The 19,591-nt window shown below is 39.7% G+C and overlaps 1 protein-coding gene across 2 annotated transcripts in view; it reads right to left on the bottom strand.

The window, feature by feature from the left end:
• The window catches only part of HSPBAP1 (HSPB1 associated protein 1), a 54,637-nt gene that overhangs the window by 8,452 nt on the left and 26,594 nt on the right, over positions 1-19,591 (bottom strand). For both annotated transcript variants that reach the window (XM_068980733.1, XM_068980724.1), the window contains exons 3-5: positions 15,028-15,209; positions 2,050-2,186; positions 542-713 (exon numbers count right to left, since the gene is read on the bottom strand). In XM_068980733.1, coding sequence (XP_068836834.1) covers positions 542-713; positions 2,050-2,186; positions 15,028-15,209 — 491 coding nt within the window. The remainder of the gene's footprint in view (positions 1-541; positions 714-2,049; positions 2,187-15,027; positions 15,210-19,591) is intronic.

Below are 19,591 nucleotides of genomic sequence, written 5' to 3' on the forward strand. Positions count from 1 at the left end.
CCTGAAAAAATATATAACTGAATCACTGTGCTATACATCTGAAACTAACACAATATTGTAAATCAACTAAACTTCTATTTTAAAAAAGCCTTAAATCCCTAAATCATTCTTAGTTCATTCTGCCTTTGTTGGCCCACTAACTGGATACGCTTGAACCTGTGTTTGTGTGCCTGGATTCTAACGCAGTTGAACAGATATTAACTGAATAAATGTTTCAGAAGTGCTCAAGCACTCATGCCTTGACACCTTCTCTTAACCTAAATAAAAATGCCTGAGCTCCTGGATCTTCCTCCACAGTCCATTCTCCTCTTCACCAGCAGGCGGAGCCATGCACCCTCCTCTCATTTCCCTTCCATGACCTGTGAAGCCGGGACCGTACGAAGCCTACAGCTGGAGAAGCTAGCATCCAATAGCAGAGCAGCAGGGAAGGGACCACTGTCAGTCATTTGTACTGGCAGGGAGGCACGTGACATAGGACTTGAAAGAAGTTATAGCTGGGGTGTCCACTGACAGGTCACCAATGTTTTAAAGCTCCCATTACCTGTCCTGGGCTCAGTGTGACCATATGTCTTCGAGCTTTCCGGAACTGAGGAAAACGTTTTAAATCAGGATTGACAACATTGATTTTACTGAACACACTGGATTCTTCATAAGGGATTCTAGTTGGATAAAGGAAAGGAGTATCTTCAGGAGGAAAGAGATGCCATCTTTTCCTAATGAAAAAAAAAGATACAAGTTAATACTGTAGACTTGAGACAAAAGATGTAAGAAGGCAGCAGCGACGTGCCCGTTTTCACCCATTTTCATTCAATCCATAAAGGAATACAGGAGCCACCTCAGGGGTCACCTGGCCCATCTCTCACTCAGTTCTGGAATCTCCTCGGCAGACACCTGGTGGAGGTAGGGTAGCAACTAGTCGGTATCTCAGGATGTCCCAAGTAGCCCCTTTGCAGGGACAAGATCTGCTTTGTAAGATAATTCTCAAATCAAAGTCAGTCTCCTCATAAGCTGTTTCCATTCCTATAGATAGAGCTACCTAGAATAACCTCCGCTCTTTCAAATCTCTGTATTCTTATCTTATCCAGAGTAACCTGTCAGGGTTCTGTCCATCAAGTTAAATTTTCAGACTTCTCCCTGTTTGGACCGTGAATTTCTTAAGTTAAACATTTGTTAAATTGATTCATTAAGGAAGAGAAATGCACAAATGATTCCACACAATAAAAAGTAGTATGATATAGGAATTTGCAAAAAGAGAAAACTGTAAAATGGTTTAGTCGCTTTAAATTTTTTTGGAAAATGGAAGTGATAAATCTTAACTCACAAAACATTAGACACACCAATACTTGGAGCCAACAGGGGGAGGACATCTGAGGCAAAGAAGGGAGAAGTGAAAAGGGAAGAGACACAGACAGAAATCCACAGATGGGGAAGTAGAGAAAGAAAAGAACCAAGTTCTGAGACAAGTCCTAAAGCCCTCCAGTGACCCCTGGCAGTTACAGTAGGGCTATCTTGTCCTTTCAAGATAGCTGATTACACTTCTTAAACTAGGAAGTATAAAGTCTTATTTTGCCTTAGAGATGATAAAGCTGCTCCCTTCCCCGGACTCGTTTGGGAGAATACGTTTAGAATGTCAGAGCTGGAAAGACCTTATCAGTCTAATTTTATTTTCAAAGAAGTGGAAGAAGGAGCCAGCTAAGCAGACAACTGTCTAGCTGAACTGGGAGTGGACGCCTGGAAGTTCTGGATCAGCTTTCTAAGAGCAATCCTGATCATGGCTGAGAGACACAGCACACAGAAACCACCGTGTATGCTGCTCCCCTTATTTCACAAAGGAGGAGACTGAAGCAGAGGTTAAGAGATTTGCCCTGGTCATGAGACAGGCTGATAGAATGGAGCAGGGAGTCCTGCTGCCTACCCAATAGTCACTGCTTTTCCTGTGCAACACACAAAGACACACACACACACACACACACACACACACACACACACACACACTTCTCTCTCTCTCTCTCTCTCTCCCTCCTGCATGCCTACGCACATGTGCATTACCTTCCTTGCACCTGGAATACTAAGTTGCAACCATAGGTGTCCAGATGACAGGGTGTGTGGGCCCCCAGGGAGCCGATCCACAATGTACTTTCCCGTCCATTTCTTCCAGGAAACCCAAAGTCAGACCATATCACATCCTGTTATGAAAATAAAGTTACAGTCCATCAAGAAACAACCAACTCTGCTGTATAGTAGTGTTACACATTTTCACTTACACATCTGGTTTGGGGCAATGGGAACCACTCTCTTACAGAAAGCACTACAGATGGAAGTGCTTAGGTTTCCAGAGCAGGCCAAGAAGTCTTTTTAACCAACAACATATCCGAATGACCTCACTAATAGCAGTTACTCAACAAATATTTAATGTCTGCCTACAACATGCCTGGCACTCTCCTAGAACATGTGATCAATCAGTGAACAAAAAGACAAAAATGCCCACCCAAATGAAGCCTACATTTTAGAGGCTGGAGACCGACAATAAACACTAGGCAGAGTTATGAGGATATCTGGTGGAAGTGACTCAGGCAGTAGGAACAGTGACTGCAATGGAAACACAAGTTTGTTTTTTTTTAAATCTCTGAAGCTCAACTCATGAATCCAGAAAGGCATATTCCCTCTAAACAGTGTAGATATTTTGAGGTATAAGTAATACATTAACTTTTTGCACTTCAAAGACTACATGAAAGAAGGCTTCTCCTAGGTGGTGGTTGTTCAGTTGGTCAGTCGTGTCTTACTCTTTGCAACCTCATGGCCTGCATTATGCCATGCTTCTCTGTCCTTCACTATCTCCCAGAGTTTGCTCAAACTCATGTCCATTGAGTCTATGATACCATCCAAAAGTCTCATCCTCTGTTGCTCCCTTCTCCTCCTGCCTTCATTCAAGCTTTTCCAGCATCAGGGTCTTTTCCAATGAGTCAGCTCTTTGTATCAGGTGACCAAAGTACTAGAGGTTCAGCTTCAGCATCAGTCCTTCCAATGAATATTCAGGGTTGATTTTTTAGGATTGACTGATCTGATTTCCTTGCAGTCCAAGGGACCCTCAAGAGTTTTCTCCAGCACCACACTTCGAAAGCATCAATTCTTTGGCACTCAACCTTCTTTATAGTCCAACTCTCACATCTGTACATGACTACTGAAAAAAACCACAGCTTTGACTATACAGACTTTTGTCAGCAAAGTGATGTTTTTGCTTTCTAATATGCTGTCTAGGTTTGTCTCCTGGGTTAGTGTAGTTGTTTAAAACTATAGGTGCCTTTACTATGGAACGTTAGTTCATACCTACTAAATCAGAGTGTCCAGGTGGGGGAGACACAGCACATATTTCGAAACACTACTGCTATGCTCCTTAAAGTCATGAACTCTTTAAGTGTAAAGAACTTTAAAACAGAGACCGCACTTTGAACTTGGCACTCCTTATGTCTAGTTCTCTTTCAACAAACTGCTCTGCTTGATTTTATTTAGGCTTAAAGAAAGAATGTTCTTGTTTTTAAATAAAAGTTGGAAAACTACAAATGTAGTTTGACATAAACTCAAATCCATGAACTTAAAATATGTATAAGCTGAAAAGAAAAGGACACACTATTGAGCCAGACAGAAAGGTTTGGCTTTATTTATTTTCTGAATCATGAATTTTTCCTATTGAATTTTAAAGAATAAAGCAAAATAAAAAACACTTTTAGGTGCAGAACATTGTCCTAAATACTGACACTAGTTTAACAGTGTCTTCAATCTACATTTTCTATTTTAAGAGGCAGAACATTAACATTACTCAAACAGAAAGGATTCTGGAGAGACATTTTAATAGATGGTTTTAAGGAAGACTAGAAAAGGCATTTTCATTTTTGTTTTCAGTGATGAAGATAGCAGAATATGTGCATATAACTGATATCTGTTATTAAAGGTGGAGTTTTTGAAGTCAGCACTATTATACATGCATATGGTTCCATGCAGCAGCTCTGGGGTTGGCAAAAGTCACGTCCCCTCTGGACACAGCACATATGCTCCATGCAAGGAGCTTACCTGTTTTCCTAATGCCTATTGGAATACCTGGTTCAGGTTAAGTGCTTAAAATCTTGGTTGCTTGGGAGGGAAAGAAGAATATGTTGGCTTATTATAAATGGTTCAGGTCGAGAACATTTTTGAGCATCTGAGTTTCTCTGGTGAGTTTACCATCTGAGCAGATGGGTTGGGAGGATCCCCTGGAGGAGGGCATGGCAACCCACTCCAGTATTCTTGCCTGGAGAATCCCCGTGGACAGAGGAACCTGGAGGGCTACAGACCATGGGGTTGCAAAGACTTGGACACGACTGGGCAACTAAGCACATCACAGCACACTACATATCTAGTATAATGCTGAATGTTTGGAATACAAAAAATTAATACAACACAGGCCCTCCTTTTAAATCTAACAATGGAAGATAGTCCCATAAATGGACCCGTCCCACAGAGTGGAAGAACTGCTTTGACAGAAGTAAGCAGAAAGCACGCTGAGATCACTGAAAAAGGGCACCTGGTCCAAGCAGGGAGCTTAGGGAGGGTTTCCATAAACCTGGTCTTTGGTGAACAATTCATCATACCTCAGTTTGGAATTTAAAGGCAGCGGAAAGACATACAGTACAAAAACAGAAAACAGGGATCTGCCTCATCTAAGAAGAGGCTGGTTTAAGTCACTCAATCTTCTTATAGATACACCTCTTAGGAAATTTAAGGAATACCAACACCCCTTTGCTCAGAGAAATGAGTGCGCGCGCGTGCGCGCGCGTGCGCGCGCGCACACACACACACACACACACACACACACACACACACACTTTCACATGCACTTTCAGGGGGTCAGTGGACTGAGCCCAGGTGAGACACTGTTCTAGAGCACTGCTTCAGAAAAAACCACAAGGGGAAAGTTCTACCGGGTGTGTGTGTGGGGTGACCATATGAGAAACTGACACAAGGCTTCCCGTAGCTCTTATCTAACATAGTATCACTAAACAAGGAAAAATTATTTTGAAATGATTAGATCAGGGTGACCTAAACTACCTAAAATTCAGCTGTCAATTGGCTGGGAAAACCACAGGGAGAAGGGTTTGGGGCAAAGTGGTAGAGACAGAGTAAGAGTAAATTTGTCAAAAAATAGACAACACTGAGTGTACCTATTTTGACTTTCCCCACAGGCTCTTGAGAGTTGGGAATTTCTTGCCTTTTTCTTATGAACTGTTGCCTAGCCATATTTCTTTATCCCTGACTTTGTAGATTTTAGGAGGCCATGGAACCCTACTTTTATCCCTCTTAAAATGAATCTTAACTTTCTGCCTGCTGTTTTATAATGTATAAATCAAGCTACATACATGACTCCTAAACTTTCATTGCAAGTCCTTAATTCTCTTCTACTTACCACTAAATTTATACATTCAAAGGCTAACAAGCTATCACTTTTGGGTTATTAAATCCACACGGTTGGACAGGCCCAAATCACAACATTTTATATGCATCATCTCATTTAATCCTAGGAAACTGAAAGTAGTTATATCCACTTTATCCATGTGGAAACTACGGGGCAGTTCTGTCCTTTTAACAATATTGTTAAAAAATGTGGAGACATTTTTGATTGTCATAGTAAACAGGACGGGGGTGCCTTGGCATTCAGTGAATGGGCATGAGGGATGCAGCTCAACACAATATGAAAAAGTTTTATCTTATACAATATTTGTAACACTGGGAAAACTGATCTTAGTCTCAGTTATCTGAGACTAGAGTTCTAATTCTAATTTCACATAATTCTGTCAAAAACAAAAGGATTTCTGCATAGTATTAATATATACTGAATTTCAGAAACATAATTACTAAGTAAGTTGAGGAAGGATTGTATTTTTGTGTTTCTGCAGCTTTATCCAGAGCGGTTCACCATTATGAAAAATAAGTCATCAACAGCACTGAAACTCACATGACATTTGAGTTGGCAATATATACACCAATATCAGTCTGTGCTGGTACTGTCTCATCATGGTGACTGTATGTGTAGAGATACAGATACACTTATTTAGCCACATTTCAAAATGTTAAATATAAAATATTAGAAATATTCACTGGAATTTTATCTTAATTCTTCAAAACTGAACCTTTTCCTTGTAGGTAGGTACAAGCATATGATTAATTCATTATGTCTTCTAGTACAGCCATGCTTGAATTATTTACACACTAAATCACACATTTCTTAAATTCTCATGTATTTTAATAGTTTTTAAAAATCATTTGTGGAGGTAATTATATTACCCGAAAACTGCATTTCAGAACCATAAAGGGGATGCAGATCCTGATATGAGGCCAGAACACTGGAGGGAGTTGCCTTTCCCTTCTCCAGGGGATCTTCCCAACCCAGGGATCAAACCCAGTTCTCCTGCATTGCAGGCGGATTCTTTACCAGCTGAGCCACCAGGGAAGCAACGTGAAAGTCGCTCAGTCTATACAGTCCGTGGAATTCTCCAGGCCAGAATACTGGAGTGGGCAGTCATTCCCTTCTCCAGGATATGAGACCATGCTACACCACTCTCTACTGCTCTCCCATCAGGGACCACACGTCTCCCTGCCTTTGCTCCTGCTGTTGCCTTTGCCTGGCCAGTCTACACCCCAATTCACATTTCTCTTTTGAGACCCACTGTAGATGTCAATTCTTTGGACACTTCCACACCACACCCCTCCCCACTCCTACCACATGCAACCTGGTTATTCTCTTTTGGTCTCTCTCTCTCAAAGAACTTTGATTCTTTGCCTGTCTGACCCCTTCTCCTCAAAGCAGCAAAAGTAGTATTAATCAAGAAAACAAATAATGATCTTAAAATATTAAGTCTTGTCCCCTCCTTTGCTCTGCAGTTAGAATTAGATCCAAATGCCTTCTATCATGGGCCTGAATGACCAGGTCCTTCTCATCTCTCTGACACCTTAACCCTCTCCATCTCACTGGCCAGGCTTCACCTGATACTTGCTTTTTTTCTTTTTGGTGAAAACATTTAAATTCTACTTTCTTAGCAAATTTCAATTACACAATACAGTATTATTAACTATGCTGTTGTGTAGTCTCTAAGTGGTGTCCCACTTTTTAAAGACCCTAAGGACTGTAGCCTACCAGGCTCCTCTGTCCATGGGGGTTTCCCAGGCAAGAATACTGGAATGGGTACAGCCATTCCCTTCTCCAGGGAATCTTCCTGACCCAGGGATCGAACCCAAGTCTCCTATATTGCAGGCAGATTCTTTCTACTGTCTGAAGCCCCTTACATGAACACTATAATTAGCAAGTACTTATGGCTCTTTTTTCCTTGAAAAAATTACCTTAGGTAACATAAACAGAAAAGAGGTAGTTGACTACCCACAGATAGGCTTGGATAAATACCCAAATTCTTACATCCAATTTGCCTCATTAGAAAGCATCATTGACCATCAAGCCCCTTTGAACATTACTAAACCACCTGGCTCAATTTCAACATACTCTCATTAACTATGTTACGAAGCCCAAGACAGGCTAGAACTAATCTTCTGTGTGTTACATTTTGAGATTCTGTGTCCTGGTGACTTAACAAGGCTCCTGACTCTCCACAGTCAATCTGAATCACAACATAAAATGGCATCTACCTGGGAAATGTTCCTGGGGCAAATCCCTTTGCTATATGTTGATTCTTAATAGCTTCAATTGTTGCTGTTGTTCAGTCACTAAGTTGTGTCCGGCTTTTTGTAAGCCCATGGGCTCTAGCCTGCCATGCTCCTCTGTCCATGGGATTTTTCCCAGGCAAAAATACTGGAGTGGGTGCCATTTCCTTCTCCAGGGGTCTGGTCTTCCCAGACCAGGGATCAAACCCGTGTCCCTTGCATTGGCAAGTGGATTCTTTACTACTGAGCCACCAAGGAAGTCCACAATACCTTCAATTACAATGATACTTAAGAAAGTGAAGTCGCTCAGTTGTGTCCGACTCTTTGCGACCCCGTGGACTGTAGCCCACCAGGCTCCTCCGTCCATGGGATTCTCCAGGCAAGAATACTGGAGTGGGTTGCCGTTTCCTTCTCCAGGGGATCTTCCCGACCCAGGGATTGAACTCAGGTCTCCCACATTGCAGGCAGATGCTTAGATGGTTATAAAATGTAACATCTGCCATTCTTACCCAATGAGTCAAAGAAATTTTGTTACTGTCACAAATTCCTTGCAAAGTAGAGAATAAAATGTTCCAAAAAATGTATTGCTTAGATCAGTCAATGATATGATGTACAGCTAAAAAAATTAGACCAATTTTATGTGCCAAATGAGAGTCAGTTAAGTGTCAAAATCATAATTTTTGGCCACCTTTAAGGCTATAGGATATTTTCCAACAATACCAACATTTTTGCCAGTGTATTTATCAGTATATAAATATTATATATTTATCATGGAATAAGAATAAGCAGAGGCTATAAGTAAATACTTATAAAACTAGTTATAAGGCTGAAAACAGCTAAGAATTTCTTATCAAGATTGACAAATGCTACAATTGATTAACTAGAAGCCACAGAGAACTGGATGAATGTGAAGTTGGGGTCTAAGCTAAAACATTCTGTGAAAGGTCATAAAGACCAAAGAAACAGCAAAACAAAAAATGGTAAGACTAGGAAAAAAACATACTTATGTAATCATTCAAATATTCATTATATATTCAGCACTATGTTAGCAGTCTGGAGGAATAAAAATTTATACTGTTTCCAAAGAGTTTACAATGCTGTTAGGGGAACAAGATATAAGCATTCTATGTTATGCACTATTTAAATAACAATCCAAATAAAACATACAGGGATGAAGGCAAGGGACAAATGGATGTAAGTACAAGTGGCTGAGAAGGCTTCTGAGCCGAGGGTGAATCTGAGCCAGGCCCTAAGAAGTTAAATACTAATAGGCAGAAATTGAGAAAAGCATGAGCAAAGGCCAGAAGACAAGAGAGCACAGATTGTGGTCCAGCACTGCAAGGAGACACAGAGGAGAAAGGCTGTGTCAGTTACACTGGGGAGAGTCTTCAATGCTATTTCCCTTACACAATTTAAAGTTGCTTCCCTTGTGGCTCAGCTGGTTAAGAGCAGCTTCTGCTACTGTGCGGGAGACCTGGGTTCAATCCCTGGATTGGGAAGATCCCCTGGAGAAGGGAAAGGCTATGTACTCCAGTATTCTGGCCTGGAGAATTCCAAGGCCAGAATGGAATACAGTCTATACATGACTGTATAGACCATGGGGGTCACAAAGAGTCAGACACGGCTGAGCAACTTTCACTTTCAATTTCAAGTCATGAAATGGTTGTGAATATAATTTCAATATTTTCATAAGAAACTATTTTAGAATTAATTAGAGGAGGAGTCAGAACTAGAAGAGTAGAGAGTAATTTCAGAAGGGATGACGTAGAGATTCTTAAAATGGTTCGCAGACCTCTTGGGGACTCCTGAGACCATTGCAGGTGATCTGTGAGGTATTTTTTTATTTCACTGTGTTGACATTTGCATTGAAGGCACAAAAACAATGGTGATAAAAGTGTTGTCAAGCTGTGGAACCAAACAGTAGTAGTAGCACTGCATTTTTTAAAATAGCCTTATTGAAGTATAATCGATGTGGAATAAACAGTGTATATTTAAAGTGTATAACTTTATGAATTTTCACCTACATATACACCTGAAAAACAATCACTACAATCAGGATGACAAACATTTTGGTCATGTCCAAAAGTTTTCCTATAACCTTTTGTAACCTCTCTCTACCCTTCCTTCTTAGATCTATTTTGTGTCACTATAAATTGTAAAGAACCTGCCTGCCAATGCATGCGACTAAGCGATATGGATTCGATCCCTGGACTGTGAAGATCTGCTGCACAAGGGCATGGCAACCCACTCTAGTAATCTTGCTGGAGAATCTCATGATAGAGGAGCTTGGAGGGCTACAGTTTATAGCATCTCAGAGTCAGATATGACTGAAGCAACTTAGCACATACACAATTTTATATAAATGGATTCATAGTGCAAGTACCTCTTTTTGATATTAACACTATCCAAAGGCAAACTAAACAAAGTAGATTTCAGACATCAGAAAAAGGAAGAACTCAGAAAAGAGAGGATCATCACATTTCGATAAAATATTAATCCATTAAGAGGAAACAGTAAACCTAAATGTGTATGAACCTAAACTGTTACTAGTTACAAAATACACAAAACAAAAACTGACCAACCTAAAATGAAAAAGAAACAAATATACAACTAGAGTTGAGAAATTTCCATATCTATCTCTATATAATGGGTAAAACAAGCATACAGGGAATCAGTAAAGATACAGGAGACACAAACAATCAACTTAATTGACAGTCATAAAACAAAAACAGCAGAATATACATTACTGTCAAGTGCACGTGGGACATTTATCAAGATTGACTATATTCTGGGCTGTAAAACAATAAATTTAAAAGGACTAAAATCATCAAAGTATGTTCTCTGAACACAATGGAATTAAATTAGAAATGAATAACAGAAAGACAGCTGGAAATCCCCAAGTATTTGCAAAATAAACATTACACTTCTAAGTAATCCATAAGTCAAAGAAAAACATCACAAGGGAAATTAGAAAATATTCTGAACAGAATAAAAATGATCTTGGAAACTTGTATCTTGAAACACATGAGCTAGAAAGCTTCCTAAAACTCAAAAGACTTTTCTGATAAGAACGGTGATGCTATTTACAAATGTCACTTTTTGAAATAATGAAGTTAAGTAAAAATGCATCAACATTTGAAAGATCTATACAATGCAGTACACCACTATTGAAGATCCATTCCATGCAAGATAGACCAATGGATTTTACTATGAAGGGTTCACTGATTATGGGTTCAGATTATTTTAACTAATGAACCATTAAGAGACTACTCGTTAGAGGCAGAAACAACTCAAATTTGGTGGAGTATTAAAAAAAAAATCCACAATTATCTAGAAAGGTTGCCAAAATGCTCCTCTCTTTTTCAGCTGCATATGTATGTGAAACCAGATATTCTTCATACACTTCAAACAAACCAACAAATCACAACAGACTGAATGACGCAGATAGAAAAAATCCGCTTTCTTCTATTCAACTCTGGTAGAGAGTAGCTGTGTCCGACTACTCTCCTAACACTGAAATATTGGTGAATATAATTATTTTCATTAAAATGTCATTTATATTCACATACAATGAGTTTATTTTAAATAAACATTTAAAAATTTATCCGTTTTAATGTTTACCCACCATTTTAAGACAGATGGAAGCAAGCCTGAAACAAAAGTAGTCAGATTTAGTGACTGAATTATAGTGGTAAAAGTAACACGACTTAGCTATCTTAAATATAAGACTCTGTGCTCAGAAAACTGAGATAAAAAAATGATATAATCTTAATGACTTGACTGTTTATAGCAGATTTGCCTGTTCTAATCCAGAGAATTAATCACCATAATGTGAGCTGACAGAAAACTCATTCAGCTACAAATATCAGATTGTATAAGGGCTCAAATAGAATTCCAGCACATTACCAAAAGGCTGTCCTTTATACCCACACTTAAGGAAAGGACACATGTCTGCACAGTGCTGCCATGCCTGGGCTGAGACAGAACTGATGGGGTCAGGTTAGAGACTCACCCAAGGCAGAGTGAGACAAGATTCAGCACAGACAGAAGGCCTTCATCCTAGCTGTGGAGTAATGTATCCGAGCCTTCTGCAGGCATACAGAGCAGCAGTTAAAGCCTGGGGGGCAGACTGCTTAGGTTATTCTTTTCTTAGCTGTACAATTTCAAAAAAAGGTTTACTTAACCTCTTGGTGCCTCATTCTTCTTAAAACAGGGATATTATTAAACCATAGGTTTATTGCGAGGACTACAAAGGTAAAGCACTTTGCTGTTGCTGTTCAGTTGTGCCCGACTCTTTGCGACCCCATGGAATGAAGCATGCCAGTCTTCCCTGTCCTTCAATCATCTCCCGAAGCCTGCTCAAACTCATGTCCGCTGAGTTGGTGATGTCATCCAACCATCTTGTGCTCTGTTGTCCCCTTCTCCTCCTGCCTTCAATCTTTCCTAGCATCAGGGTCTTTTCTAATGAGTTGGGTCTTTCCATCAGGTGGCCAAAGTATTGGAATTTCAGCATCAGTCCTCCCACTGAATATTCAGGGTTGATTTCCTTTAGGATTGACTGGTTTGATCTCCTGGCAGTCCAAGGGACTCTCAAGAGTATTCTTCCACACCACAGTTCGGAAGCATCAGTTCTTCAGGGCTCAGCCTTTTTTACTGTCCAGCTCTCACAGCCATACGTGACTACTGGAAAATCCATAGCTTTGACTATACAGACTTTTGTGGGAAAATAATGTCTCTGCTTTTTAATATGCCGTCTAGGTTGGTCATAGCTTTTCTTCAAAGAAGCAAACATCTTTTAATTTCATGGCTGCAGTCACCATCTGCAGTGATTTTGGAGCTCAAGAAATTAAGTCTGTCACTGTTTCCACTATTTGCCATCTATTTTCCATAAAATGATGGGACCAGATGCCATGATCTTAGCTTTTTGAATGTTCAGTTTTAAGCCAGCTTTTTTACTCATCAAGAGGCTCTTTAGTTCTTCTTTGCTTTTTGCCATATCTGAGCTTATTGACATTCCTCCTGGCAATCTTGATTCCAGCTTGTGCTTCATCCAGCCTGGCATTTCACATGATGTACTCAGCATAGACATTAAATAAGGAGGGTGACGGTATAGAGCCTTGATATTCTCATTTCCCAATTTTGAACCAGTCTGTTGTTCCATATCCAGTTCTAACCGTTGCTTCGTGACCTGCATACAGGTTTTGCAGGAGGCAGGTAAGGTGGTCTGGTATTCTCATCTCTTTAAAAATTTTCCAAAGTTTACTGTGATCCACACAGCCAGAGGCTTTAGCATAGTCAATGAAGCAGATGTTTTTCTGGAATTCTCTTGCTTTTTCTATGATCCAACAGATGTTGGCAATTTGATCTCTGGTTCCTTTGCCTTTTCTAAATCCAGCTTGAACATGTGGAAGTTCTTGGTTCACGTACTGTTGAAGCCTAGTTTGGAAAATTTTGAGGATTACTTTGCTAGGATTACTTTGCAACTGTGCAGTAGTTTGAACATTCTTTGGCATTGACCTCCTTTGGGAATGGAATGAAAACTGACCAAGTATTGATAAATGTTATTATTCTTATGTTTTACCTGAAATATAGAATAATAAAATACTAGTCTAGGACTTTCCCGGTGGCATAGTGGATAAGAACCACCTCCCAATGCAGGGGACATGGGTTTGATCACTGATCTGGGAAGATCCCACATGCTCTGAAGCTGCAAAGCCTGTGTGCCACAACTACTGAGCCAGCACCTAGAGCCCACAAGCCACAACTACTGAGCCTGAGTGCTCTAGCTACTGAAGCCCACACATCTAGAGCCTATGCGCTACAACAAGAGAAGCCACCACAATGAGAAGCCCGAACACTGCATGAAGAGCAGCCCATGCTCAGGACAGCTAGAGAAAGCCCATGCAAAGCAACGAAGACCCAGCGCAGCCCAAAATAAGTAACAGACTTAGAAAATACTAGTCTAATATGCAGGGTGGGCTAGGGTATGAGAGATGTAATAAAACACTCTAAAAGTTACACTATGATTTCTGAAAGGTCTAGGATTAAAGTTCCATAGAGTAATCACAATTAAGGTTATTAAAGTATTACCTCAAAATTATCATTTAAAAATGAGTAAATAGTACATTGATACAGACTGGATTCAGAAAGCATCTACTGAATGTTTTCAAAACCAATGCATTACTTTCATGGTTGTAAGAAAAAAAAGTATCCTCAGCTAACAATTAGGAGCCAAGTGACACGTTTTCCTTTCTTTTACAAAAACAATAATTTATATAAGAAAACATTTAAAATGTTAACAAAGGAAAGATATAAAGTATTATTGACTGCCGTATTATAATAACTGTGTAAACACCAGCATCCAAACCTTGACTCAAGGTGAAACAGAAAAATGTCAGCTCAATGCAAAATGACTCAAGAGTCCAAGGACTATCAGCCTGTATGAGAGGAGAGTCCAGAGTGTGTGTGGTGGTGACAGGCGAGAGCAGGGGGTAGGGGTGGGGAGGTGTAAACAGCCTGCTGTGATGGCAAAATACATCCCGAAAGGGCAGGATGAAGGACTCCAGAACCTTGACTTGATGGTGGGCAAGGCAGAGTCATTCAAACAGCTTCCTGGGACGACTCCCATTCCTGGCCCATGTGCCTAAGACAGAGCCTAGAGCAGGGAGTTTGCAAAATCACCCCACAAAACGAACTGGCAGTTTGAGGTAGAAAGCGTTTTGAAAAGAGGATACTGTAGTATGCAAACTGCTGTCGGTTATGTCAACACATGGCAAAGGACTTCCGCATTCTTACTCCTGCCTGCACACTTCTTCAGGACTTCTACAGTGAATCTTCGGGAGCCCTGCACTTCCTGCCTCAGGCCAGAAACCTGCATTAAACACCCCCCACCTCCAAGCAATGAGAGCAGGCGGCAGTAGCCAGGAGGGTTTCTAGGATCCTAGGAATGCTTGAATGCTTCTTCACGTAACCAGCTTTGTACCTCCATCTGCCTGCCTGACAGAATAAGAACTTAGATGAAGGTCAGGAGGAAATGAAGTTGTATACATAATCTGTGTTTCTGATATACTCCAAATGGATTCAGGTGCTATTTAAAAGGCAAAGGAGAGACTGTGCAGGAAGTTTGGCAACTAGGAAAACAGTAGGAGGGCTGTTCACCTTGGTGGGCCAAACATTACACTTCCTTTGAGTGAATCTTTGGGCGTGAGTGGACAGAATACGCAAGACTCACAGTGACTTTTGAGAGAAAAAGACAGTGAGGAAAAGGGTACCTTGAAGATTCTAATTTGTGAACTTTCCTCAAGAACAAACTATACCATGACTAAAAGATATGTACTGACTTACCTGGAAAATATCTGTCTTGTCTTCAAATAAACTGACAAAATATTTATAGTCAGCATAAGCCCAGAATTTGGAATGATCATAGTCTCTAAACGCTCCGGAAATACTAGACTGGTCACAGTTCCAGGAAAGAAACTCTTCAAGTGTAGCTTCTACATAATTACATGCGGTTTCAAACTGAGGAGCTGCAACGGAAAAGAACCCAACTTTAAATGCATACAGAACACAGTTTCTAAATATTGTTGCTTTTTCAAATGAAGATCATTTCAACCAAGAAATTACTATTTAACATTAATTAGAAATTAATTATGTACTTGCTAAATAATTAGAACCATCTATAACACTTATCCTTAGAAGAAAAGTTATGACCAACCTAGATAGCATATTCAAAAGCAGAGACATTACTTTGCCAACAAAGGTCTGTCTAGTCAAGGCTATGGTTTTTCCTGTGGTCATGTATGGATGTGAGAGTTGGACTGTAAACAAAGCTGAGCGCCGAAGAACTGATGCTTTTGAACTGTGGTATTGGAGAAGACTCTTGAGAGTCCCTTGGACTGCAAGGAGATCAGCCCTGTGTGTTCTTTGGAAGGAATAATGCTAAAGCTGAAACTCCAGTACTTTGGCCACCTCATGCAAAGAGTTGACTCATTGGAAAAGACTCTGATGCTGGGAGGGATTGGGGGCAGGAGGAGAAGGGGACGACAGAGGATGAGATGGCTGGATGGCATCACTGACTTGATGGATGTGAGTTTGAGTGAACTCCGGGAGATGGTGATGGACAGGGAGGCCTGGCGTGCTGCGATTCATGGGGTCGAAAAGAGTCGCACACGACTGAGCAACTGAACTGAACTGAATAACACTTAACAATATTCATGATTAAATTTAAAAGTAAAAAAACACAAATTTAATCTTTAAAGACTACTCTTTCTATGGCCTGATGCAGTGATCCAGAGGAATACTTTATCAATTCTCCAAGACCTTTTCAGGGAGCTGTGAGGTCTGAACTATTTTTATAATAATACTACGACAGTATTGTCCTCACACTTATTCTCTCACAGGAATACAATGGAGTTTTCGAGGGGCTATGGCATGCGTTGATGTCACTGCTGTGACAGCTAGTCACAGCAGCATGTGTGACTAGCTGTATGTGCTTAGTAGAATATGTGCTTATATTCTTATATTTTTAAATGTCTGTAAACAAAAACAAAGAGAACTGCTCACCAACCAGTTCTACAAGGATTAAATGGTAACCCACTGCAGTCACTGACTAACAGTGCACTCTCAGAGAAAATCAAGACCATAACAGGATGAAGCACTCTGTGGTTCAGATAGAAGAAATTAAGACAATAACAGGGTGCTCTGTGCTTTGGATGAGGAGGCCTCTTGGATAGTTAGATGTATATCTTGGGAAGAACTTCAATGACCAGATCCTTGGATCTTCCTAAAGAAAAGCACTAAAATCATTAACTTTATATATTGGTTATTTGTGACTACCAAGATGTCTGCTTGACTCCGCATGTTCCATAGCCCAAATTCATATATATATACAGGCTTCTTCCCTACCCTTTGGAGCAGTTTTCTCAGAGGTCCTAAGAGGCTCTCTCTTGTGCTAAAGTTCTCATTGAAAGAAAGTGAAAGTGAAAGTTGCTCAGTCGTGTCCAGTCCAAGGAATTCTCCAGGCCAGAATACTGGAGTGGGTAGCCTTTCCCTTCTCCAGTGATCTTCCCGACCCAGGAATCGAACTGGGGTCTCCTGCATTGCAGTTGGATTCTTTAACAACTGAGCTATTAAGGAATTAAGACACCAAATAAAACTTAAACTCACAAGTATCACATTGAGCATTTTTCTTTAAGTAGACATATCTCAGTTTTAATTAGTAATAGTAATTTAAAGTCTGTTTATTTATTCATTAACTCATTTATTTCAGAATCATTTACTAAGTACCTAATTTGTAACTAGTATTGTGTTCAAGTTTCCTGATGCTGGGAAAGATTGAAGGCGAGAGAAGAAGGGGACGACAGAGGATGAGATGGTTGGATGGCATCATCAACTCAATGGACATGAGTTTGAGTGAACTCCAGGAGTTGGTGATGGACAGGGAGGCCTGGCATGCTGCAAGTCTATGGGGCCGCAAAGAGTAGGACACGACTGAGTAACTGAACTGAACTGAATGGTAAGTATCACGAGATATAACCTACATCAACCAAAGCTCACTCACTGGGGTACTCAATAGTTTTTTATTTATTTAATTTGGCTGTGCTGGGTCTTAGTTGTGACATGTGGGATCTAGTTCCCTGACCAGGGATGGAACCCAGGCCCCCTGCATTGGGAGCACAGAATTTTAGTTAGTGGAAAGTCCCCTCAATTATTTTAAGTATAAAAGAATCCTGAGTCTAAAAAGTTTGAGAACTACTTCTGCAGATTAAAAAAAAAAAAACGGCAACACTGTCTTCTGAAAACTTTTGACTTTATACTGTACATTTATCATATAGAGCTCCTTAGAATCTGTCCATTAAGTGGAGAATGGCAATTTAAAGTCTGTTTATTTATTCATTAACTCATTTATTTCAGAATCATTTATTAAGTACCTAATTTGTGACCAGTATTATGTTCAGGTTTCCAGGAACATAAAAGAAATGGATAATACTCTTGAATTTAGAATATATTTAGACAAAAAGAAAACTTTAACCAGAATAACAGGGAATGTGAGGCATCATATAATTAGAGGCAAAATTCTGTGCCACAGCCAACCTAGAAAAAGGCAAAGACCGGAGATGAGGGTTGATCAGGAAAGCTTGAAGGATAGTCTGCTGTCTGTCCAGAGTGGTTTGTTCCTACAGGTAGAACTGTTTTATACAAGAATTATTATTCTAAATAGTGATGAAATAATTTCTCTTTTGCAGTTAGCAGAATACTCTAAATGTACATTGGAATGTTAATATTCAAGTAATCTGATGACAATCCATTTTGCAAAGCATGACATCCTTTCAAGAGGGAATGTAGACCTAATACATATAATTCAATCAGCACAGTGCTTGACACATGACAGATACTTAGTAAAAGCTAGGCACTATTACTAGTACTGTGCTTAGTCGCTCAGTCGTTTCCAACTTTGCGACCCCATGGACTGTAGCCCACCAGGTTCCTCTGTCAACGGGATTTTTCAAGCAAGAAACCTGGAGTAGGTTGCCATAGGCACAAGTACTAGTAATGTCCTAATATTTATTTATATATTTACTTGTTTAGTTGCTAAGTCATATCTGACTCTTCATCAACCCATAACTTGGGGCACCTAAAAACTAGCTGAATTAGTACTAGGAAGAAAAGTGTATTCAAAGAGCTTTTATCTTTTCCTTCCATTTCCTCCCAAATGGTTCAAGATTATCTCAATCACCTTTCCTCATTTCTTTATCCTAAAGCCTCAGAACTGCAGAGAAATAATAGAGGGGAGGGTATGTGTCACCCCTAATTCACCTATTTCATCAATTTGTCACTTGACTTTGAAAAGCAGGAAAACTTTACTAGGGAACATTTATCTAAAAACCAGTATATTTAAGAACTGTTTAAATTTGATCATTTTTGAGGAACATTTAGAACAGTGGCTAGTACACAGTAACCCATCAATATATATGAGCTCTTAATCATCAACATCATCATCAAGAATTTACCATAACAGCTTTGGAAAACACTTAAAAACAAACAAACAAACAAGAAAGTTACATGGTGCTGGAATCATTTCTAAATTGTTTCATTAAGCTCCAATGTGAGCCTGAAGACCTTCCACTGTCTTGTGAGTTTTCACTTCACAGAATTCAGTCCAACAAATCCAGCTGAATACTAAAGCCATTACTTGAGCCACCTGCCTCTGGGCTAGACTGAGGAGGACTTTTCAGTTATGACCAGTTTTCATATGCACATTTGTGTTGCAGCCTCATCATTTTGTCACAGCAAGTTCTGTACTTAAAAAAATGAAAACCTAAAAGGGCAAAAATTGCACTGTTACTGTCAGGGAAAGAACGGTTACAGGGAAAGACAGTAACAGAGAATTGTTAATGTCAGGGAAAACTACAATGAATGGAACGAACAAAACTGACAGACTTTTTTATTTACATAGTGATTTCAAACTAGAATCTTTTTACTCCTTGTTGGTATTAGTAGCACCAAAGGAACTGTTTTCATTCTGTTATCATGACGATTTCTTTCTGGGTAGTACAGCTGTTTTTCTTAGTTTATTCTGTGCAATGGAATTGTTCTTTTCTAATTTTATTGTTATTGTTCTTTAATATTTCAGGCAGCTGAAACTTTCATCCTACTTACTATCAAAATTTTAGGTAAGAAGCAGCTCAAATGCTTTTAGGATTTGGAAACAGTGTAAAAGTTAAGCTTTAATTCTTATAAAGGGAGTCCTAAAGTATTTTTGTGCATAGCACCGAAACAAGTATTTTTCCATTTTGTTAAGACTTCATCATCTCACAGCAAGAAACATTTGGAATGTGGGTACCGAGTATGACTTCTGATCGTTACTCCACTCCCTATCTACAAATGTTTAGGCTTGTTTATACATCTG

Source organism: Capricornis sumatraensis, chromosome 1 (genome assembly GCF_032405125.1).
Source record: "Capricornis sumatraensis isolate serow.1 chromosome 1, serow.2, whole genome shotgun sequence".
Classification (NCBI taxonomy): Eukaryota; Metazoa; Chordata; class Mammalia; order Artiodactyla; family Bovidae; genus Capricornis; species Capricornis sumatraensis.